The 26,464-nt window shown below is 35.2% G+C and overlaps 1 protein-coding gene across 2 annotated transcripts in view; it reads left to right on the top strand.

The window, feature by feature from the left end:
• The window catches only part of LOC145681631 (uncharacterized), a 145,264-nt gene extending 123,790 nt beyond the window's left edge, over window positions 1-21,474 (top strand). For both annotated transcript variants that reach the window (XM_081753246.1, XM_081753247.1), the window contains one exon: window positions 20,759-21,474. In XM_081753246.1, coding sequence (XP_081609372.1) covers window positions 20,759-20,826 — 68 coding nt within the window. In that variant the 3' untranslated portion in view covers window positions 20,827-21,474. The remainder of the gene's footprint in view (window positions 1-20,758) is intronic.
• Window positions 21,475-26,464: the final 4,990 nt, after the last annotated feature.

Below are 26,464 nucleotides of genomic sequence, written 5' to 3'. Positions count from 1 at the left end.
ATACTTATAAACGACAAGCACCGATTAAGAGAAGCAATTACAGCGATCAACGTTTATGCACTGTTTCACACCACTTGCAATAATAATAGTTTAATATTCCTAATAATTAATTTCTTCGTGTGGAATATATAACAAGTTTAACACTGCTACTACCGGATTTTTTTCATTACACTGAATACCGTTGGGATCACTGGTGACCCCATTTCATTTATTGAAGAATCACAGCCGTCTTTGTTTAAAATCATTTAATGGTGCCCGCTTTTACATTCTATCGTGTTTTTTATACATTGTTATTAACTTAGCTTTTCTGGTTACGTAATATGCTTAATGTGTTGATAAATTGATAACATTGTGCAATTATATAAATTAAGTACAGGTATGCACATAGGGAAACTTAATAATTTGGATGATGATTAGTAGTATAGCTGAATTTTCCAGTCTAATTGCCTATTTTAGATATACAATTCGATTCTAAAACAGTTCTCTAAATTTTTGTTTACCGGCGAAGTTTTTTTTTTTTTTTTTTTTTTTTTTGATTCAGGAAATTTTGATCTCCAAGAAACAAACTGGTCACAAAAGAACCTGTACAAAATTACACTGTCGTTTTAGTCGTTGTCACATTTTACACAACGAATAGCGGAGTGTTTTTTATACACGTATGATTCGTATCTTTGCATATGTCTTGCATAACATACCGCTCATAGAAATGACAACGACCACGTTTTCGATATTTATTAGCTTCTGAAGATATACACGGGAACTCTGAACGCCGTAGTCGGTTTTGTGTAGTTAGAGACTTAGCTAGTTCCAGAAGAAATATTCTCCATCTGTAATTACTTCTCCTGTTCCATTCAGGATTGAGAGAAAACCAAATGATGAAAACGTTGAAACCACTGAAACTAATGACGGAGGGGTCAGCATCCTCAAAATGGCACTAATTGATCATCAATAGTAATGTTACACGCTATATATGCGTCCATTAACTTACTTTCCACATGCATCAAAATCGTCTCTAATTGGAAATAATTTGCCCGAACTATGATTTTTGCCTCGATGTTGTGTCATTGAACCGGAAACATGGAGATATCTGTGTAAATCTATTTCTCCACATTGATTTGTTGGAAATAGGCCTGTCATCTTCTTTATTAGACAAATGTATAATACATTCATTGTGTGCTTTCTATATTTCTTCCAGTATAAGAAGCAGTATGAAACACTGAAGTTCACCCTTTTCAACATACGCTTATTTATATCCATATGTAATAGAGCATTCCTTGTTTGTCCATTTCAAAATAGTTTCAAGAATGGGTCTAATAAAGTGCTTGAAAGGAGATTGAACCGTATCCACATTCGTGATACCATGGCACGTAAGCCCTGTTTCCAGTCTTGATAATATTGCGAAACGAAGTCTTAGAGACGGAAACTGAGTCCTAAGAAGTTCTTAGTGGATTACTACTGTAGATTTATTGTCCATTCTCCGACTTGAAAAGAAAATGCGGATTCATAAGATAAAAGAAAGGAAAAATCACCATTGCAATAACATAAGATGGATAACACAAATCAGGATCAAATTTAGAAAAAGGATAGAAATATGTTTATCATCGTAGATGATCGTGCTCATTAGGAACAATGTTAGTGAATGATTCAGAAACATAACATTGAATAATATGCCGCGGTGGCTCATTGGTAGCAACTTCATCTCTGGTGCCTGAAATTTCTGGTTAATCCCAGCTCGCGCCAAGTGTAATTTGTGGTGAATAAACACAGTGCATGGGTTTATTTAGGGGTTCACCCGTTTTCTCCCACTTCTATCAGCCATTTCATTTACTCTCATTATCGTCGTCACCTTTAAAATACGTGCAATAACCGTGGACTCTTTTCCAATTCTTTTTCTACAATATTGAATAAGGATGGGGAAAATGAAATAACGAAAAGGGGAATCATATTATCAAATGAAAGAACAATTCTGAAATATGTCTTTCATGAAAGTTCAGAAAACTAGTAGATCAGGACAAGAAATACAGCAGATATTGCAAGGCTACGATTTCAACAAGGAGCTATTTCGCATTATTTTCAGGATCCCACTGGATCCAGAGGCTAGCATAGTGATGGTCAGTGGGAATATTCCCGGTGGGAAGGAATTTAAAAAATGGGAATATTCCCGGATTTTTCCCTGACCTATAAATTCCCGGGAAGGAATTTATTTCCAATTGTTTACTTTCTCTTCCAAATTATAATAACCATATGGCTAATTACTTTTTTTAATATATTATGATTTATTCTAGGTTTTAAAGAATTTGGAGGTTAAAAAATTTTAAATTCTTTGACTGTAATTTATATAACTAATAATATGTTTTTTTATGTTCCATTTCCATTTGCACTGAAAAGTAAGGTAATTGTTTAGAATTGGGGTGCCAAAACTAGCAAAATGTACGATGATTTACGGAGAAATGAGTTGATAGTCGTGTTCAAGAAGTCAAGAAAGTATCGAACATTTTTTTTTAATTTACGGGGATTTGTACAAACCGTAAAGGCAAGTGGAATTGATTTATGTGAGAAAAGAAAGTAACGTGTTGGTTACGAAGGTAGAAAACAATGTGCCATGCGGGGCTCTAACCCGCCTTCACTCGCTAACGCTCGCTCTTCAATGCTGTCTGAATATCATGTAGGTAACGTAATTTAACGTATGAAACCATAAGACAACCGCATCGGAATAGAATATCGCAAAAAAGTAGGTGCAAAAGCTGGCCCTCGATGCTAAACAACAACCAAAATTAGCAAAGTACTAATTTAGAAATGATGAAAAGGAACCATTTTCTAATGTAATTTAGAACTATGTAGAAATAGAGATGAAATACTATTAAGAAACCCTGAACCACCGTTAGTAATAGACGTCGATCTTTCTCCACTCTCTGATTCGAATTTCTTAAGAGGTACTCGGACATCTCTTACATGTGAATTAACGCATGAAATTTCGAGAAATGTGCAGGAAAAAAAGGCCGTGTCTGGCAATGTTACATGCAAAATTATAAAGATTAGAAAGTATCTTGCAAATGTTGTGAACATACATATTTATGCGCAAATGCCAAAATTGTTTATAACATTTAAAAATTTAATATGTTTATAATATCAGTAGTAGAGTCAAGTTTAGAAAAGCCAGTTACATGTAAATTTAAACTGTTTAGCGGTTTAAAAATATGTGGACTTACTATACCATTTTTGAAACATATTTACTTTCATAGGATCCTATTGTAAATAAATGTCAATTTATGCGTACTCTCTAACATAATAGAATATTAATAAAATAAAATAACATCGTTCAGAATATACATTTTAAAGACTCCTCTGGGGACAACAGTAATATCATACTATGATATACAAACGAATTTATCTTTGAAATCATAATATAATAATAGAATGCAATTTTCTTTGGTAAATTCCCGGGAAAATTCTTCAAAATGGGAATTTTCCGGGAATTTATGTACAAACAATCACTATCCCTGACTCTAATTTCTGAAGAGGTACTTGGACTTCTCTTACATGCGAATTAACGTATGGAATTTCGAGAAATAGGTAAAATGAAAGGTCGTGTATGGCAATGTTACGTGCTAAAATATAAAGATAAGTATCTTGCAAATTTTGTGAACATAAATATGTATGCGCAAATGTTGATAAATTGGGAAGACGAGTATATTCTAGCATTTACCCAATCTAATTGGTTTATAACATTTAAGAATTTAATGTCTTTATAATATCAGTAGTAGAGTGAAGTTTAGCAAATCCACTTACATATAAATTTAAACTGTTTAGCGGTTGAAAACTATTAGGACTTACTATATAATTTTTCACATATATTTAATTGATAGAACATATTGTAAATAAATATACATTTATGCGTACTCTCTAAATATAATAATGTGTTAATAAAGTAAAATAGTACCGTTCAGAATATACATTTTAAAGAATCCTCTGGGGACAACAGTAATAATATGCTGTGATATAAAAATTAATTAAACTCTGAAATCATAATATAGGAATAGAATGAATTGTATATTTCTGATTGTACGTAGATTCCCGAATAAATTCCCATTTTGGGAATCTTCCCGGGAATATTCCCGAAAAATATCTTCCCGGAAATTTACCCATCACTAGGCTAGCATACTTACATTCGACCCAGGGCCGGGTTTTATTCCCGGTAGGAGTACAGTTGAAAGAAAAAATTGGTTCGGATTTCCCTACACTCAGTACGCCTATGTCACCTTTATTCTACAAAGCATAATCGAGTGACGTCAAACTTTTGAAAGTATATCGCACTGTATTTTACCATTTCCATAAAATAGTAAAATGAATTGACAACAATGATTGACAAAAATACAAATGCAACAAAAGTGGAAGTAAATTAGAATATACCTACTTGTAAGTGCAGATGTTGATGTATCATGTTTGCTTCTTTCAAGAATACAGTCATCTTCAGAATCTAGATATGAATCTGAATCATATTCATCTATATCATTATAGTCCAAAATTTCATCTATTTCACAATCGTCACTAGATGAAACATCATCACTTGCAGGATCCTCTGGCGAAAAGTCAGAATCAGTGATTTGTTCATGCAAAATTTTTTCTATGTCTTCGCAAGATAGATTTTTTGATGCCATGGTGTTTCTCATACAATCGAGAAAACAATTGAAGTGTAATTTGTGTCAAATTTTACTCCGAATAATCAGTGATAAGTATCGAAAAAGACAAAAGTTATTAATAATTGCTGGGGTCCTATATGACCCCAATGGTACTCTGTGCAGGAAGTAGAGAAACTTGCGCTCACATACACACAAAAATATCACAATGTACCAAAGTGTTGTTCCAAAGCAAACATCAAAATCCAATGTTTTACATTTTTTAATGTAATATATTACGTGAGTTACACACTGTTAAACTTAGCTTGGGGTCATATAGGACCCCACGGTAGTAGGAAGGTTAAAATATAAATAATTACATATAATCAATAAGCAGAATTCTGATAAGGAAATTTTAACGTGCACATTTGTTACTGTAGCTAAATTCTGATTAAAATTTTATAAATATTGGAACTTAAAAAATGTCTAGTCATCTGTATTCCTTTATAAGCAATATATATAATTTAAATTTATATTTAATTTCCCTTATTTATATATCAAATTGTTTAACTGAAAGGACAACGTGATGAAATAAACGAACATGTGAGTACCCGGTATAGCTTTAGAATACAGTTGTACAGTATAGAGTAACAATAAATTCTGGTAACATATCCAAATGCAAATCATCTTTTTTTTTAAATCGTGGAATACTAAGAAAACACACGATTGGTAACTGTAAGAATCAATGCGACGCGATCAGAATGATCCGTTACACTCTCTCCTTAGCGATGTCTACCAGTCTCTGCGCAGAAGTTAGCGATTGGGCAGGTGAAAACTTGGAAAAACTGAAAGATGACACTACTTTGTTTTCTTGACATAATAGTAGGGTCTAATTGTTTTCGTCTGTGCGTAGTCGTCGATAACGGAGTTGTTTTGTACCAAAAATCGCTCTTTTCGGAATGTCACACAAGCTTCCTGGCCACGTGTGAGGCAATTCAGGATTTCTTCTGTATTTGAATGTAGTATAGCTTTATGACATGAAATGGTATTTACAGATACACAGGGCTGTGTATTAAGTACAGGTTTTCTCTGCTCTCCGTCAATTCTATCATTATGTTAATAGAGTTACGAAATTCAACACCTACATTGGAAAGGATATCGCGAAGAATTTGCAAATCATAGTCTGTTTGTGATATACCAAGAATCTGACCGAATGTTTGGCGTATAGAAAGAAGTTCGTCGTACGAGAATTCTCACTCCTTAAAATTGTTCTTTTTGTGCTTTTGACCCATAATTCCCCCCGATAATATCTTAGATCAATTCATAGCCTGCTCAACTGCCATATCAGCCACGAACTGCACTAAATACGATGTTCGTTCTTCTGACTACGAGTTGACCATTCATGAAGTTAGCATTTATTTCTGGCTGTTGAGTCTCCAAATTCCTCATTTGCTCAAGAGAGAGAGACGCCTACCGCAGGTAATTGATTAGATTGTATGCTAAGAATACCGAAGCAACTGCTGTATAGTATATAGATGCAGCGGCCGGTCTCCTTCTCAGTCAGCTCTTCTGAGATTTCTCAGCAGAAATTCTAGATGTAGAAACTGTTCAAGGAAGCGGCATTTTTCTAAATTCAGCTGAGTTTCTCTGAAAAGTTCTTCAAAGCCTCCGGTATTTCTTTTGGATTACTGACCAACCCCATGGATTGATAGGAAACACATTCAGCTTGTCTTTGTTTATTAACAGTCATAGTATCAACGAACGAACTGCTGGATAACAGACATGTAACATTTACCTTCTTTCTCTTCTAGAAAAGCCTTCCACTTTAACAAAAAGCATAACATCTGCAATCATAAACATGCATCTCACTGCTCTAAGTATTCTCGGTTACTTTGGGCCAAAAAACAGATTTCTTATAAAAGAGACTTCAAACTGCTACCAGAAATGTATTTTCCTGTGAACGCAAGAATAACTTTCGTCGTGTAAAATGATAATAACATGAGGGCAATCTTTGGAAATTCAATGCTCCTAAGTTGAATTTCGGCAGCAATGTGATACACCCCACCACCAGATGGTACGGGCATTGAAGACTGACATAAGTGTACAAGTGAGCTCTGGAAAAATTTTCATTCTTGTGTATACACTATCATATTCCGTTACTGGATACGACACTTGAAGAAAGCCAAATTGTTTCTTGGAAACGTTTGAATCAGTTACCATGATATTCACAGCACTTCATATTAGAGCGGATTTTTTTGTTTCTAACTCGTACGTAGCGTGCATTATGTCTTGAGTTAATTCCTTCTGACGCAGATTATCGCTGTCCAAATCATACAATTCAGGAGAAGTGGCGGAAATGTTCTGAATGGATATAGGTTGTACCTTCTTTACATTTTAAGTATTTTGAATATAATTTTGAGTATTTCATGTTTAGCATAAGTAATTTTACATTACACTGTGAAAAAGAAATATGTTAATATTCCCTAAAGCACAACTAAAGTAGTTTGAAAAAAGTTAGAAACTGTAAAAGTCCTTACGTAAAGTACATTATTATTAGCTCTTTCAAGAAGACATGATGTTATTATCAAATTAAAGTAAATTCTCTCATCAGAGCAAGCAAAACAAAACTGTATAATAATTACATTAGTTACACATCATATGAATAAATCTGTTTAAATAATACATGAAAAAATGCAATAACAATATTATTTTATTTCCTGTCACACAGTATCCTATTACCCTTAGTTTACTCATAAAATAAACTGACTATTTTAATTTGTTGACGAGTAATAGCTTTGAAACTTTTGCGCGTAGTAAGTGTTTGTCCGGTAATTTATTAAACAGGTCAAAACGTAACATGCTCCGTAATTTTTAATTTCTACTAAAGACATTAGTAACGATATAAAGGTAAGCATATTAGTCTGGACTCCTTTAATTATTTTGGACTACGTTTTTATACTTGTAGTAACTTAATAGTTATTTGTCGTGAAACGAAAAAAAAATGAAACGGGATTAACTATTTTTTTTAGATAAACTGAGAGTTATTTATAAATACAACGGCAATATGTAAACATTATACACAGTTTTCTTATTGTCTGTTCACTCTAGGATGGAAGATTGTTTACAAACAACAATTGTAGTGCGAGCGTCAAAACCTTGCTTCTCACCCCTACATGGTTAATTCATGGTTGCCAGGCACATGAATCTCCGAACCCAATGTACCTACTTCTGCACAGTCATGGACCAAGTGCTATTACTACATAAATTGCTGCTTTTGAGATGACTGAGCTATTAACGTTATGAAAAGTTGAGTTAGTTATTATGTAATACAATCTTACATATAATGCACACTCAATTTTGTACAAGTGTTCTTGTTCGAAAGTGTGCGAAAACCTTGTACGCCTGGCAATATTGGAAGATGGCAGTTTGTGTTGTAAACAATAAACAGAGGTAGCGAAGACCGTTAGGTTCGCTGGACAGCGTTGTTTTCATGATAAGGCGACAGAAACATATTGTACTGATTGTAAACAAGGACTGGGAATTTCGATGCGAGTATAGGTGGAAATATTCTCCCCACATATTGAATGTTGGTGAAGGTTTGCAATGTTGCAAACTGCTAAGTGTAGAATTTCATACTAATTGAACGAGCTTTGAGAAGGATTAGTATGATGCAATAATTATAAATACTAACAACCATAGACTTAAAGTATTAGGAAATAAACCATGCTGCTGTAAGAAGAATATAATACACATTGTATTAAGTGTTCAAAGTACAGTATAAAGCGAATTTTAACATTTAAACATTTTAAAGCTGTACACATTTGCCCTGTTTGGGTGCCCTTACCAGACACTGTGCAACACGAAAAATGGAATTAAAATAGGTAGATCGAGCTTGGGCATGAACGCGGCTCTGGCCGGTATTCCTTATTAAGGTTTTCCTCAGTCCCACGAGGTGAATGACTAGATAGTAGCTTCTGTAAGGCAGGGGCGGATCCAGGACGGACTTCTTGAGGGCGGTGGGTTTTAATACTGCTACTTAGAGCTATTTTTAAGAGCTCCAAACTCTGGGATTGGGTTTTATTTAAATATATAAAATGAGAAAGGTTCCTTTCCTGGGGGCAATCGCCATGATCGCCCCCCTGGATCCGCCACTGCTGCAAGGCCAGAATTGGGCCAAACACCGAGGCCCCAGAATTGGCGGGAAATATATTCCTTCAGAATATTATGTTGTCAACACTTCCACAAATATTTATATTATGGTGGTGGGTTCCGACATCCCTTTTTCGTTTATGTGTGTTTAAATTCATTATGAAGTAAATGTAGAAGTGTTTCTTTCATTCTCTTTCTTTCTTTCTTCTCATCTTTCTCATCCTTGCTCTCCTTTCCCCACCTTCTTAAAATATGAATACTATCCTCCTGTAATATTGTTTCTCTCCACGGCCCAAGGTTTAAAGAGACCAACCTGATATAGTTAACTATTAGCAGAAGTGTACCAATAAATTCACATTAGAGACAGCGCCGTAACTTATATTTTTTTTTCTGGGGGGCAAGCATTAATATGTGTATTTGGGCCTCCTAGAAAAAGTTGTTTTTCCCATTCTTGTCCCCCCCTCTTTCTAACTTTTTCTTACTATTTATGCCCCCCGGAGCCTGTCGGCCCTCCCTCACGGCAAGGTCTGCGGGGCCGTTACTTACGCCCTTGGGCCCATTCCATACATGACAAATTAATTAAGGGGACAACATTGACAAATCTCAAAGCCATACGAATAAATGTTATTTCTAGGGCCCCTAATAATAGACGTTTCTTACTGAAGTGGGCACAAGGCTCACTTTTGTTTTATTTACCTTTTGTGCGCTGCTTTATGTAATGTAGTGAAACTGTTTAATGCTTCATTTATAATTTCATGTTCGTATTGTATATGGATTAAGAAAATTTCGTCTACAAATGGGCCCCTTCGAACGGCGGGGAACCTCCCTGGGGGGAAGTTGCCCCTCCCCTATCCCACACAAGTTACGGTCCTGATTAGAGAAGAAGTAAACTCTTTCGAAATTTACGCAACTTGCAAATACCAAACCCTACTAGTGCTAAAATTGATGAGTTAGTTCCACTGTTACAACTGCTATAAGGGGAAAGTAGGGGAAGGACTGCTAAGATTCGCTGGCCAGGTTTTGTGTCAAAACACAGCGCCAAGCTACAGTGAACGGACAATACATCTAGTATCAGTTATCTTTAATTGATTCAAGAACAAAGTGTCTAATTTGTTTCAGTGAGAAGATAGTTAAGTTTGAATATAATTTGGCACTTGCACATGGGCGCCATAATGAATATTGAATTTCAGAATGAACGTCCCAGTTTTCGGAAGTGTTACCTTCGATTATTTCCATTATTTGCCCACATACAGTATAACAGTTGCCGAAGAGATATGCCGTCATCGTTTACTTTTCTACTGCTCCTATGAACAGAACCTGGATTAATAAATATCAACAGGTATTAAAAGTCTATCGTTCTTTATCGTGAAACAAGCCCTTCTACATTGTCGCATTAAACTATCTATATACTATAAAACGTTCATAAAATATGTTCGTTTAATGTAAACTTTGTTCTGACACTTTCTAATTTGTAAAATGTATTTCTTATTTCTTGTACCTACAAGAGTTTCTTCTCGGGGCAATTAGTTCAGAAATTGCTGAAATTAATTCTTGAAACTCAGTAATAAACCTGAAATAAATATCAAAACGTTACAAAACCATAGAATTCCCTTTCTCCATTAGTAGTATTCGTGGCTTACAAATCGTTAATTTACTTGCACTTGCAAATTCACTTGCACGATATTATGTAATACTCGTAACGTCGAAAAATTATCGACATTAATGTTGATGTAATATTAACTTCGACATTATTGCTTTGGTAATTGGGCTACTTTGGCCTGTTAGTAATGATACACGACTGCAAAAGTACATCACCACCTACAATTCTTTCTTTCCTGCAATAGCAGGCAAACTAAAAAGCTCAGCAATTGGGTTGGTTGCGAATTCGAAAGGCGTTGGATAAACACCAATTTTGTAACGAATATGTCAGTGTGGCAAACTGAAAATAAGAGAAAAAACAAATTGTTAAGAATGACAATTTTATTATCCCGACGGAGTTGGATAACATAAAAGTGTCTCACAAGAAAGAAAAAAGTTACATAATTTAAGGGTATAATATAAAAGCGCCACATAAAATTTTGAAAGTTGACACACGAAGTGCAAGAAGAACTGAACCGAAGTGAATGAAATTTTGCATAGATATTGCAGACGTAAAATTAGGATACGGGTTCCGCATTTCCTGCGGAAAAACGGTTTTAAGCAGCAAAAGCACCCATCTGAAATTGAAAGTTTGCGCCCGAAGGGCAAAAACGAGTGAATCAGAATGAGTGAAATTATGCAGAGATATTGCAAACATAAAATCATGGAATACGGGTTTCGTATTTTCCTGCAGAAAAAGGTTGGGTGGGGCACCGATCCCTCCAAAGATTTGGTCACGAAAAATCAAAAGTGCTAGTAACAGTATGTCAGGTGTGTGTAAAGGACATGAAGAATTTCAACGAAACTTTGTGTATGAAAAATAGGAAAGAAAGAAATGATACTGGTTTTCGTTTCGTGCAGAGAAACGGTTTTAGAGGAAAAAAGCTCCCCCTAAAATATTGAAAGTTGACGACCGAAAAGACAGAAGAAGTGAACCAAAGAAAACAAATTTTGTACAAATATTATATACACAAAACGAGGGAATACCGGTTTCGTATTTTCCTGCAGAAAACGGTTAGGTGCGCCCCGAACTCCTCGAAAATTTTGGAAAACGGAATATCAAAAGAGCTACTAACAGTATATCAGATTTTTGTAAAGAATATGACGAATTGCAACAAAATTTTGCGCATGGTGTACACGCAAAAAATAAATGATTACAGGCTTTTATTTTTTGCGGAGAAACGGTTTTAGGGGGCAAAACTCCCACCCAAAATTTTGAAAGTTGACACCCAAAAGGCAAGATGTGAACCGAAATGAATAAAAATGCACACATACAATGAGAAGAATAGGGTTTCGTAATTTCCTGCAAAAAATGGTTCGGTGAGGCACAGAGTCGTCCAAACATTTTAACAGGAAATATGAAAAGTGCTAGTAACACTATGTCAGATGTGTGTACAAACATAAAAAATTGCAAAGAACCTTTGTGTATGGGAATTACGCAAAAAATGAAGCAAGATATTTCTTATTTTCTGTGGAGAAATCGTTTAAGGGGGCAAAAGAACCCACCCCAAAAGTTTCAATTTGATGCCCGCAAGTAAGAAGTGAACCCAAATGAATGAAATTTGGCACATATATTGTAAACATAAAACGAGGGAATACGGTCTCGTATTGTCTGAAAAAACGGTTAGGTGGGCACGGGCCCCTCCAAAATTTAAATCGCGGAATATCAAAAGTACCAGTAACAGTATGGCACATGTGTTTAAAGGACATGCAGAATTGCAAGGAAATTTTGAGAATGTAGAATTCGCAAAAAATACGTGTTTCTTACTTTCTACGGAAACACATGTTTCAGGGGGTAAAAACACCAATCCAAAATTTTGAATGTTGACATCCGAAAAGCAAAAAGAGTGTACCGAAGTGAATTAAATTATGCCAGATACTGTAGACGTAAAATGAGAGAACACGGGTTTCCATATTTTACTGGAAAAAATGGTTGAATGGGGCACTGACCCCTACAAACCTCTCATCACGGAATATGGAAAGAGCTAGTAACAGTATGTAGGATGTGTGTAAATGAAATGACCAATTGCAACAAAATTTTGTGTATGGACAATAGGGAAATATAAATTAATGCTGGTTTTCAGTTTCTGCGGGGAGACGGTTTGAGAGATCAAAAGCTCCCCCCAAAATTTTAAAATTTAACTCACGGAGGCAAGAAATGAACCGAACTGAATGAAATTGTGCACAGAAAATGTTGACATAAAATGAGGGATTATGGGGTTCGTATTTTCATGCAAAAAGGGTTGGGTGGGGCTCCGACTCCTCCAAACCTTCGATCACGAAATATCAAAAGTGCTAGTAACAGTATGTCAGATGTGTGTAGAGGACACGAAGAATTGCAACATAAGTTTGTGGTTGGACAATCGTTAAAAAATAAAGGTATACGGTTTCTTTTTAATTTCTCCGTAAAGACGGATTTAAAGGGCAAAAGCTCTCATGCAAAATTTGAAAGTTGACCTCCGAAAGGCAAAAACGTGATATTTCGTGATCAAATGTTTGGATGGATCCGTGCCTCACCCACCCATTTTTCCCAGGAACATACGGAATCTGTAGTTCTTCATTTTATGTTTACAATAGCTGTGCAAAATTTCATTCACTTCGGTAAATTTCTTCTTTCCTTTCGATCAACATTTTTCAAAATTTTGGGTGGGAACTTTTGTTCCCTAAAACCTTTATTCCACAGAACATAAAAAACCCGTATCCTTTATGTCTCGCGTATTGTCCATACACAAAGTTTCGTTGCAATTCTTCCTGTTCTTTGTAAACATCTGACATACTGTTGCTAGCACTTTTGATATTTCTTGATCAAATTTTGGAGGGGTCCTGCCCCAACCATCCGTTTTCTCCAGGAAAATACGAAGCCTATATTCTCATTTTACGTCTGCAATGTCTGTGCTAAATTTCATTTAATACGCTTCACTTCTTCCTACCTTTCGGGCGTCGTTTTCAGAATGTTGTTGTTAGTTCTTTTACCCCCTAAAACCGTTTCTCCGCAGAAAATAAAGAACCCGTATTCCTTTTTCTTTGTGCATTGTCCTTACAAAGTTTCGTTGAAGTTCATCACTAACATACGTTTACTAGGGCTTTTGATTTTCGGTGATAAAAGTTTGGAGCGGTCCGTGTCTCACGTAACAATTTTCTCAATGAAAATACGAAACCTATATCATCATTTTACGTCTGCAATATCTGTGCACAATTTCATTCACTTTTGTTTACTTCTTCTTGCCTTTCGGGCGTCAACTTTTAAAATTTGGGTAGGGGTTTTTGCCACCTAAAGCAGTTTTTCGGCAGAACGTAAAAAAACGGTATTCATTTATTATTTTGCGTATTGTCCATACACAAAGTTATTTTGCAGTTTTCATCTCCTTTACTCATATCTGACAAACTGTTACTAGCACTTTTGGTATTGCCTGATCAAGGATTTGGAGGCTACTGTGCCCCTCCCAATCTTTTTTCCAGGGGGCCGTATTCCCTCATTTTACGTCTACATTATCTGTGTACAATTTCATTCACTTCCGTTCATTTCTTCTTGCCTTTTGGGCGTCAACTTTCAAAATTTTGGGTGGGAGCTTTGCCATCTAAAACCGTTTTCCCCATAAAATAAATAGCTCGTATTCGTTTATTTTTTCTGCATGATCCATTTAAGATATTATGTTGCAATTTTTCATATTCTTTACACACATCCGACATACTGTTATAACACTTTTTATATTTTCTGATCAATTGTTTGGAGGGGTCTTGTGCCCCACAAAGCCCTTTTTCCGGGAAAATATGAAAGCCGTATTTCCTCATTTTGCGTTACATTATTTGTGCACAATTTCATTCTGTTTGGTTCACTTCTCTTTTCCTTTCGGGCGTCAACTTTCAAAATTTTTGGTGGGGGATTTTGCTTCCTAAAACCATTTTTCTGCAGACTTATTTATTTTTTGCGAGTTGTTCATACGTAAAGCTTCGCTGTAATTATTCTTGTGCTTTAAACACATCTGGTATACTGTTACTAGCATTTTTGATATTTCGTGATCAAACGTTTGGAGGGGTCCGTGCCCCACCCAACTGTTTTTTCAGGAAAATACTAAACCCGTATTACTTCATTTTACGCCTGCAATAGCTGTGCACAATTTCATTCACTTTGGTTCAGGTATTCTTGACTTTCGGGTGCCAACTTTCAAAATTTGGGTGGGATTTTAAATTAAAACTTTATATTATGTGACGTTTTCTTTTCTATGAGGTTCTTTTTTGTGGGTGGAAGGAGAGAATTTTTTTCCTCTGATATCTGTTTCTTGACATTCATCTTATTTGAACTAGTAAGTAAGATCTTTTTGTAAATTTTGATGTCATTCAACTCCGTCACAATAATTAAACTGTCATACTTAACAATTTACATTATTCTCTTATTTGCAGTTTGCCACACTGATATATTTATTACAAAATTGAGATATGGTCCAACGCCTTTAGAATTCGCAACCAACGCAACCGCCGAACTTTTGGGTTGCGTGGTATTGCAGGGAAGGGAAAATTGCAGGTGGTAATGGACTTTTTGAGTAGTGTATACAAATTTATTTCTGAGTGCTAATAAAGGTCCAAAGTGGAGTTACAAAATCATAATTTATTACATAAATACAGACAAAATTTTTATAACAATTTTCTCATGGGCTGCATATATGGGAAAATTGATATTTCTGACCTGACGGCAATATCGAGTCGAAGGGACGGACAGAAATTCAGGAATTACTTTCTCAATTGTTATGCAAAAATATTTCACTGTGGGCCAATTCAAGCAAAAACACCTCACAAGCTCACGTCTAACTCTATTGTCTCAAAATTCTGTAAATTAAAGTTTAATTCATTTGCTCTAATATGCCTTTTTACAACATGAATAAAAATATATAACAATATGTTCCCATAGCTTCATAAACCCCATTATTTTCATTGTTTTCCTTCTTCCAAAACTACAAACTGGGAACATTATCCTTGTTAATTCTATGGAAATAGTTAATTACGGGAATAGGTTTTGGGCTGCCCAATATCCGTAATGTGGGCGTAGAACTCTAGAAACTACTGACAGAAATGAGTTTCATTTTAGGATGAATTTCAGTTCTTTTCAATAATTGTAAGCATATGTTCCAGGGTGTTATTTGTGTAGGACAGGCGGATGTAATACTCCTCTTTACAGCTTGATAAATTCATGTTTTCGATCATATGTATAGTAATACACTAATAAAAATAAAATGATAGTCTTATGTTACTGGACAATCTCCGCCTCCCCAAGGCAAAATTTAAAATGACGCTGCTTTTAACAACAGAACCTATATATTTAAAATAGCTCATTGCTGGAGTGCTTCCATTTGTTTTCAAGAGTCGAAGTTTTGGTACCAAACCACATGAGATCTTGGGCGATATTGCGAGAGATATTCAAATGTGTAGAAGGAATTCAGACAGCATCCACATTATGACGAAAATTGTGATTTTGGGAAAAAGAAAAAGGACAGCTTCCGACCTGTTAGAGGATCACATTAGGAAGTTGTAGAATTAGGTTAGGGAACGCTTTTTGGAGCGTGAGATTATTGTGAAGCGAGAGCGGGATCTCAAGATCAAGGGAATTAAGAATTTAATAAAACTTTAGCTTTCGAGATGCGTTTCAAACCACGAACTAACAAACCATGAGTTTATTCATTCAGCCACAAAGAATTATGCAGTCATTCCACTACTTTTCCTTTACGTACGTTGAAAGCTAATAAAATGGGATAATTCACAATTTGACTCGGTGGGTGCGACGATCAGATGGCATATACGAGTAGACCTCATCTGGCCCAGTTATATTGTGCATAATGACCTTACTCTTATTCTGGAACACATTTTTAAGACAGTAGAAGTGTGTTACTGCTGTGTTAATTAAGTTAAGTATAACAGAACCGTTTGATAACATAGATCAAAATTTTTTGCCTCATTTTTGTTAGGTGGATGGTTAGTCTAAGGGACTCGTACGTGGGTGTAAAATGAAATGAAATGAAATCTTGGAGTTTTACGTCCCACGGAATGTCGGTTAGGCTAAAGGAGATGATGGTTATAAGTAATGAATGAGATGGTGGAATAAAGAAATTGGAAGGAAACGGGAGAACCAAGAGAAAACCTACGCACACACTGTGTTTCCACCACACAGTTCACTTGGCGGGGACTGGGATCAAATCCGGGACTCCAAGCACCAGAGGTGAACGCTCTACCACTGAGCCACCGCGGCCTCACGTACGTGTATGTCCTTCTTTCGAATACAGTTTGTTCACCCTGAAAGTCCGAGCAAGTTGTGAAATACGAACGTTATTAGTGTCGAATTCATACTTTTCGGGTTCCTAGAAATGAATTATGAAACCGTCCATACTGCTTACGTCCAACTTAGGCTGTGGTTGGCATGCAGGTCTGAATGGGAGGGTGACAGACAAAGGGAATCGAAAATGCCATATTTATGTCGAATGTACAGTTTTAGGGATAACGGATATAAATAGTCGAAGATCGGGCCTTTGACATGGGTTCAAAAGGAGAACAAGGGAATATTTCCGATCTGTTCTTTTTGTGTGCTTTTTTATACTCTGCGAGTGAAAAAGTGCTAATGCACAAAATACTGGTATCACATCCTGACTTATCAGATTTTGGGGAATTGTCGTTTCTCCAAGGACGCATTACCCCTGATCACTGCCCACATTCGTCAGTACTTTGCAGGGACGTAGGCAAGAATTTACTTCAGGGATCGAATACTTTTTTATATGTTCAAATTCAACATGAGGACATATTATAATGAACTATATAGCGTCGTCTTGGAAAGTAGATAAAATTTACCGAAATGATAGTGATGTCGGGAGCTCTGAACCGCCATGGTCTACATCCTCTTTATGATCCTGGCAATATGAATTCGCATAAGCTTATCTTCAAATTTATAAGACATACCATTTAAATAAGACATGTGGAACATAGACTAAAATATACATAGGAAGTATGTGTAATTATAACTAAGAGGTAGAAAATAGTTACAAAATAAAGTTGAAGGACGTGCTTTTAAACAATCATACTTGAAAGGAAAAATATACTTTTAAAATCCTTTTTCGTTTTTGCAGAGTAATAAAACATGTGAGGAGCGCTCATCTGCAGAGCTACCACTCATCTCCTTGAACTATGAAGCCATGAATTCGAAACGAATATCTTTTATATTCTATTACTTTTATACGTCACCTTTTCCCTCCTAAGAATGCTTTTAGTATCTCATATTTTACAGTATATTTTGCAGAAGGCAATTTAAACGTACACTAATTTCACTTGAGATTGTTCAGGGGTCCATGTTGCATCCTACTATCCTATGTAAACTATTTTATGTGACCAAATTTTTAAAGTTATTGTAAGCATTACAGTAACAATAGAAGTTTGTGTTACCGCCCGATTGTCAAGGTTCTACAAACATTCCTCATGATATGATGTAGAGAAGTGATTTAAATTAAGATTGTAAGTTTCAATATATACATTAAGTTAAAACACCGTAAATTTCAGCTGAATAAAGATATATATATATATATATATATATATATATATGATGGCCCATTTTAATATTTCTACTGAAATATCTTGAAAAGGATTGAACAATTGAACATAAATGAACTGAACAAAACTCAAACAGGAAATAATTTGGGGCAAATCGAAAGGTGATGTCACGCTGCACCCCAGGGGCGACTCTTCAAAGGAGCTCGGGGTCAAACTTCAAAGTTTTAAATAAAGATATGGAGCGAGTGACACCTCGTTCGATTGATCTTTGAAAACTAAAAAGCGATGTGACAAAATAATTTACATATCAGCCACCGTGTTCAAAATATCCGCCAAGATATGTTACCTGTATCAGATAAACGTCCAGTAACACTAATATGAAAACGGTTGAACATAAATGAACCAAAAAAAAAAAAAAAAAACAAATAGGAAAGCCATGTGGCAAATCGAATGATGTCGTCGTCGTGGCCCGTAGGGCCGCCTTTCATGGGGCCTAGGCCTAACTTAGAAATTTTAAACGAAAATATGGGTCAAGTGATACCTCGTTCGATAGATCATCCTAGACTAAACAGTGTTGCTGCAAAAGATTGTTCATATGAAACCATTGTCAAAATGGTCGCTAAGACATGGTGCCTGTATCAGATAAAAATTCCAGTAGCACTAATATGAAAATGGATGAAGATAATAACGGATGAACAGAATAAAACTCCTATAGGAAATCACAGATCGTATTTATCATTCCAGAGCTCGCAAATGTTGCAAAAAGGAAGAAGATGATTACAATAAAAAGTGCCATAATGCAAAGGAGGAAATCTAGTTCTTAGAAAATCATCGTTCCAACGTCCTCCGTAAGTGGGTATTGCGGGACAGGAAGGAACGGTGAAATTGAAAATAAGAACCTTACTTTTGCAAATTGTATCTAGACAACAAAATTATCTGAAATGTGTTTTTATAAAGATAGATTTCTGTAACGGAAAAAAGTAGTTAAAATTCTTGTTAAATGGTACCTTCCATTTTGATGTAGGCAATGATTTGTGCAAAAAGGAATTAACTGAAATGTGATACCGATTTGTCGAACAAGAGCATTTTAGAATAACGTGTACAAACGTTGGTTTTGCTCAAAAGTCGTTTGCACAATATTGTTTCATTACAGTAGCAGTCACTTGTACACGCAAGTTTTTCAGACAAATCATACCTATTGCAAGTAAAAGTGGGGTACTCATTTGAGATATTACCATTCATTTCCGCTTCACCTACTTATGGAGGGAGATCGAAAAGATAGTTTTCTAAGAATTAGATTTCCTCTTTAGCATTATGTGACTTATACTTTAATAATCGTTTTCTCCATTGGATTATTCTCGAGGCATGGAATAATTAACATCCTCTGTGATTTCCTATACGAGTTTTATTCTGTTCATTTATCTTCAACAGTTTCACATTAGTGGCACTGAACGTTTTGTCTGATACAGGCACCATGTCTCGGGGGCCATTTTGAATACGGTGACCTATATGAAAATCTTTCCGCACAACATTTTTTAGATTTTAAAGATCTATCGAACGATATATCACTTGACCTATGTTTTTTTCCATTGACAATTTTGAAGTTGGGCACTGGTCCCCATGAAAGGTGGCCCTGGGGATCAGCACGACATCATTCGACGTGTTTTATATCATTTTTCTCTTTCACTTATTGTTCTTGTTCTGTTCATTTATCTCCAACCATTTTCATTTTAGTGCTACTACACGCTTAATCTGATACAGGCGTTATGTCTTAGGGACCATTTTGAATACGGCGACCGATATGAAAAATGTTTTGTCACAACTCTGTTTAGTGTTTTAATATCTATAGAAAGAGGTATCACGTTTCCATTTAAAATTTTAAAGTTGGGCACTAGGCCCCCACGAAGGGCAGCCCTGGGGAGACCGCGATAAGTCATTCGATGTGCCCCCATGGCTTTCCTATTTGAGATTTTCTTTCATTTATTTATATTCACCCGTTTTCATATTAGTACTACTGGACGTTTATCTGATACAGGAAACATATCTTGGGGATCATTTTGAATATCGTGACCGATATGAAAAATATTTTGCCACATCGCTTTTTAGTTTTTAAATATCTATCCAACAAGGTGCCACTCGCCCCATGTTTTTTTTAACATTTTAAAGTTGGACCCCGCGTCCCTTTAAATAGCGGCCCTGGAGGGCACCGCAACATCACTTCCCGATTTGCTCCATGTTATTTCCTATTTGGGTTTTTGTTCAGTCCATTTATGTTCAACCGTTTTCGAGATATTTTCGTGGAACGTTCAAAATTGGCCGCATGTATATATATAAACATATATCTGCTTTACTATAGCTAAAAGCTTTATGTTATGATCTAAGTCATAACATGGTAACGATGATAATAATAGTAGTACTTGATTAAATATAATGAGGAAAGGAGAACACTATGTCAGATTGGTACTACTATTTATTTGAAGTAATTATATATTAATACTATCAATGTCTTTTATTGATATTTACTTAGTATAATATTTCAAAGATATTTTTAAAATACTGCTAGTTTAAAAAGACAACGGAGATTCAAGATATGCTGTTCATACTGTACATTCCTTTAGCCCGTTCATGCTTATTGCTACATCTTCAAACGTAACTGTAGATACAGAAGTCTCATACGGATTTTGAGTATACCTCCATATAATCTTTAGATAATTCAATTTGTCATTTTAGTTTTGCCGTGTATGGCTTAGCATATTAAACAGTCCAAATTAATTATATCATATTACATTTCACTTCACGCTTTTTATTTTACATTTTTCTTGATTTTTCAGGTTTATTTGTATATATAATTCTTGTGGTGTACAGTTACTGGCAAGAACTTGCGGAAGAAAGGAGCTAATGTTGCTGGGAAACCAGTATCAATACAACAAGATACTCTGGTACTATAGTACTCCGGCACAACATACTACTAACGGATAACACTCCAATAGAATGCTATACTCAAACCAATCGCTATTAAAGTATATTATTTTTGACAGACTTTAATACAAGCAGAACATACCTTATAACGGCATATAAATCTTTGTATGAAAAACTACGTTCTAAAGATTTGCATTAATGAGTCGGAGTGAACAGCCCTCTGTGTGGAGAATACCAACATTTGAGGGCGTAGAACATCTTGCATCTTGCATCTAAACTGTAGATGTCAAACGTCGTACCATAGTGAAGTATAAAATAATAAAAAAATCTTCTAAGTTCTAATAACCAGATTTATCCACTTTTACTAATATTATAACTTTATCTTTGTATTTAATAGGAATGCATTCTGCATTTAATGTAGTATGTTATAAAACACTAGCAATCCTAATATGTATATAAAATTGTTAGCAAGTGACCTTCTTGTATTTTTCCCTAAAATTGTACAAAGTATCACAGAAACATGTTGCATGTTGTTGGAAATTTATTTCCTAATAATGTGAAACATAATTATACTTAAGCAGCATTATTAGGTTCGAAACATATAATATATGTATATACCTTAAAGTATATGTTAACCTCCGTATCTTTATTAGTATATTTTGTAATGTATGTGTTTATTAGAGTACTTATCTCAGTTTCATAAACATTTCTGAATATGGTAAGATCAAATGGGTAATGTGAAAACGGAGCAAGTAAGTTATTCCTTTAGCAGTATCAGAGCAATCTGAGACATTATTTTACTAAAATAATTATATATATATATATATATATATATATATATATATATATATATATATATATATATATATATATATATATACACGTTCTACCGATCTACCATCAAACCGCACCAGACATTAAATTGGGAAGAGTCACGTTGATGCTGAATAACTTCTTGTGGATACTCTGTAGCCTCATCAGAACTTTTTAACAAAATACTTTTTAACAAAATTGATATCATCATCAATTCTGTGTAGAAAGTCAGCAGCAAATTCATACCTTTCGATTTTATCACTAGGTTTAATTTCATGTAATAGTTGCAACTTGTAGGAGCGCAAGTTAAGTCTTTTACGCACAACATCATACACAGTACTTTTAGGCATTCCTAATTGTAGACTAGGTCTGGCAACTGACTTCTTCGGGCTCTGAACACACACGCAAAGAAACGGACCTGTTCAACAACATATTCAGAAGTTCTGGGTCTACCTGGTGATTTTCCTTGTAAAACACTGCAGATTTCCTTGAAAGACTTTAGCGAATGACGGATAGTTTTTGCTGTAGGTGGTTCTCCACCATACTGACGTCTAAAATTACACTGTACTGTTATAACTGACTCAGTTTTCACAAGCCAAATAACACACTGCGCTTTCTGTTGCGGAGTACACATTGTTGCTGAGTTATTCTGCACTGCACGCCTGCCTGGACGGAACTGAGGAAACAGAGGGAAAAAACAGAAAAAGGCAGTGGTGCCATCTCAACATCAAGCATACCTGCCAACTACAGCGGAGCCAAAATTGGAGAGTTGATGAATCAAACATCACAAAGTAGAATAGTGTATGTCACTTTGTACACGTTCTAGGCCACGTTAAAACTAGGGTGTTCTTTTTCAAACACATTATATATATATATATATATATATATATATATATATATATATATATATATATATATATATATATATATGTGTGTGTGTGTGTGTGTGTGTGTGCGTGTGTCTGTATCTATATTTTAGTTTACGTCAGAATATATTTATTATGTACAGTAATGAATTCTGAAAAGTTATATATATTTCTCTATACTTCATTTCAAAAACCTTTTCCCCTGTATTTATGAAACACAAGTAAGCATACCAAAAAATTGTAGAACCAGCAAAGCTATACGCACATAAATCGTATTTGAGAAAGAAGAATAAATTTTCTCAGTCAATATTGAGATACGACCTAAGTAATAACAGGAAGTATCTTCATGTTATTCGAAGAACAAATTGGCGTCGCTTTTCAATATGAGAGTTACCAACCAAATCCACTTACAATACTTAAGGCTTGATCTTAATAATGACCTTTAGAACTTTCTTCTGCTAGAAGTGGAGCTACACTGATTTTGCATCAACTCTTCAATTACAGTGGAGCCTGGATCACGGATTAAATATGTTCCGTAATGTTCAGCACGAAGCAAAATTACGTTTCCTATTAAAATTAATGTACACCGAATTAGTCTGTTCTAGTCGCAAATAATTCATACTGTATATAGTTTTCGTAGTTGATGTGTATGTTTTTGGGGTGAGAAATATGAAACAAAAATGACATTATATAGTTTTTAAAAACAAGTATGTAGTTCTACATTAAACAAAACTTCACAAGGAGTAACTTTCGGTAACTATAAAAGAACCAAAATTTACAAAAAGATGTAATATTTTAACACAAAAATGTGACATATAATGTTGATGAAAAACGCACCAAACTACATGTGGTCACATTGAATGATGCGTCTCTGTGTGTTTGTACTCCAAAATAATGTCCGCAATTGGATTAGTTCGTGAAATGTTATTCCACTACATTTTTGTCAATATGTTGTACTAAAATGCATCTAACGTACCACTGTACTGCTCCTGAATAGGAATACGAATGCGAATACGTTGAATGTAGTAAAACGTATGGCACATGTATGAAAGTAGCATAACCTTCACAGTACACTATAATCATTGCTTGTGGACATATGTAATCAATCCAGTTTTAATTCTCTTGAAATATGTGTAACTCATGATACTCATAGAAGAACGAGAGACAGTTATCTCAATCTTTTGGTTAATGTATTTAAGGAATTAAGTATTCATTTAATAATTTCAGTGAAAGCATTATTCAACATTCTCATTTTATGTCTCCAACCGATCTTAGAACTGAATCTTATATGCACTATCAGAAGAAAAAAGATCCAAGTTCTTAAACAACGATAATTCCTCAGTATAATGCCAATTCAGGTTTTCAAAAACATCTCCGATTTGAATCGTGAGTGCTTCAATCTCAGAGAAAAGATTTCTTCAAGAGAAAAAGTCTAATCTGTTCACTTTTGTCCAACAAGGACGCAAAACTGAAGAGGAAAATTATCACCTCGCTCTTTCTCGGACTTCCTCACCATATCGAACTGCTTTCACACCTTAACAATAACTATTTCATCATGTAGGTTTCATGATTTCTGTCACTGTCTTAAAAAAGGGACATGTTCTAAACAATTTACATCGGTCCATGAAGTGCATATAACTGGTACGAAAGAAACGTCCAGAACAGTGTACGACATTTTCGTAGGTTTCAAAAAATTTAATTGAAACAACTTCTACGTGCTTACATCAGCAGATATGTTAAATATATTTTTGTGTAGTCGCCATCCCTGTCGATGAGCTTAGTGAGACAACTGATTATTTTTTATGGCTTGGTCAAAGATGTATGTTGCCACCTCTTTTGTCCAATTCATCTCTACCAGTGTCATATTTACGATTTTATTTTATTGTCTTTGCCTGGAAATGTAAAAATTCTGCAAGATATTTTATTTATTTTACTATATTAGGTAAGATTTTGGGGAGGGGGGCTTAACCCCGGAAGACCCCTTAAATACGCCATTGATCTCTACCTTCACTTCCTCGCCAGTTGATATGTTTCCCACCCAAATGCATCTTCAGGGAGGTCAACAGGTGATATTCGTTAGGCGCCAGGTCAGGAGAATGCTCAAATCAATGGTGTTCTACTCCTTTGGTCATCATGCACATCACTATGACCGTTTCTAAATTCACGACACCACTTAACGTACTCTTACGATTCATAATTCCTTCGGTATAAACTGATTTGATCTCGTTGAAAACTTTAGATTAATATTTTCCTTCCACAACGAGATAATAGATAACGCGGCAAATCTCACGCGTGGCAGCAGATTTTATCGACATCTTTCACGGGAGACCTATTGCGGCCACAGTTTTTATAGCACTGACGAGTGATTGGGATCGCTGGAAAAGGTAAGAACAAAACTTCAAGACAGTGTTGCCAACATAGCAATCACAAAGTTCCTCTACCTTGAGGGTCCTAGTACACTTCTTATGTGGACATGCAAGGTACGTAATGAATAGAGTATTGTAACTAGTTGTTAACGTGCAATTTTACACCTTGAAGGGAGTGTCGTAAGTATATGAGTTAACTTCTGAGTGTAACAAAATATAGATCATACTGCATTAATTTTATGAAACTAATTCCAATTACGTGATTAATAAATCAAGTTAATTTTCTAGTTTCGTGATCCATGATTATGAATGCGGGCTAAGCAAACGAATTATTAATCTCAAGGTGAATAACAAGGAAAATAAATGCTCCAGTGATCATGAGCAAGGAAATTGGGGGAACCCAGAAACTTATGGGCACATATTTGTCCTGTATAAACTCTTATGGTATAGGCTCGATCCAGGGGCCCCTCTGAAAAGAGTTGAGCATTATATCTATTAATAAATCGGTTTGTGATTAATGTATTGATACGAACGTCTGTGATTAATGTTGTGTAATATACACAATACTATAATGAAGTGAATGAAATATTAAATTGCTATCCAATTTGCATTAATTAATCTTATCTCTTGAAATACTAGCATTTATATCTATTTTTCTTGTGAACCTCCTAAATATTCGGAATCCAATATTTTTAGCTTAATCATTCATCTCGAAAACTATTATTTAATATATATTGTTATGTCAGACTTTGTCCATATATGATTTCGACCTGCGAGTTTTAGACTAGCAAGATTGGCTCATCTAGTATTGGCAACGCGACATTTTTATGACGGTAACATTTTAGCCGCAATATTTTGTACTTGGATTACTACAATGTAGTTCCACAGTGGCTTATTTATTTTGGTCATTACTTCATTGATTAAGGATCAGGAGTGCACCCATGCGGGGTATATTGAGTGCGGAGCTAACTCGAAGAAAATTTCGTATTTCGATACACGTTTCTATACTTTCGAAATAAAATTAATTTTCTTAGCAGCAAAATGGTTTATATAGGTTAAAGATTTGATTTTGCATTTCCGTCTTCTTTTTTTTTATTAAGTTATTCGAACACTTACGACAAAGTAGCTGAGCCACAGTTTGGACTGTGTCTTCTACAGTAAGCAAATGGACGGAGAAAAAGTTTTGCCGCCGTAACCTGGGACACAAGCTACAACAATAGAGAAGTTGCGTTGAATTAACTGTAAAATACACGCTTCAAAGTAATATGCTATAAAATATTGCTTGAAGTGTGCACAGAGAATACCAAGAAGTAACAATTTCATCCTTCTGGGATATCAGCATATAAAGTTTGAAGCACTTGACCTGCATGTCACCTATCCATATTACAGGGACAGAGAGAGCATTTGAAATCTGGTTACCTGGTTTCTGATTCAGTGAGAATAGGGCATCTGGTTCCAGAAGTGGGAATCGAGTATTCAGATATAGAACTAAGATTCGAGTGTTTGTTTTCAAAACTGATAATTGAGGACCTGGAAATCAGATATACATTTACCTGGGAACCAGGTATTTCAG

This window comes from Thermobia domestica, chromosome 3 (genome assembly GCF_964235325.1).
Source record: "Thermobia domestica chromosome 3, izTheDome1.hap1.1, whole genome shotgun sequence".
Lineage (NCBI taxonomy): Eukaryota > Metazoa > Arthropoda > Insecta > Zygentoma > Lepismatidae > Thermobia > Thermobia domestica.
Note: the sequence above shows the minus strand (reverse complement) of the source record. Positions and strands in the feature narration are given on the sequence as shown.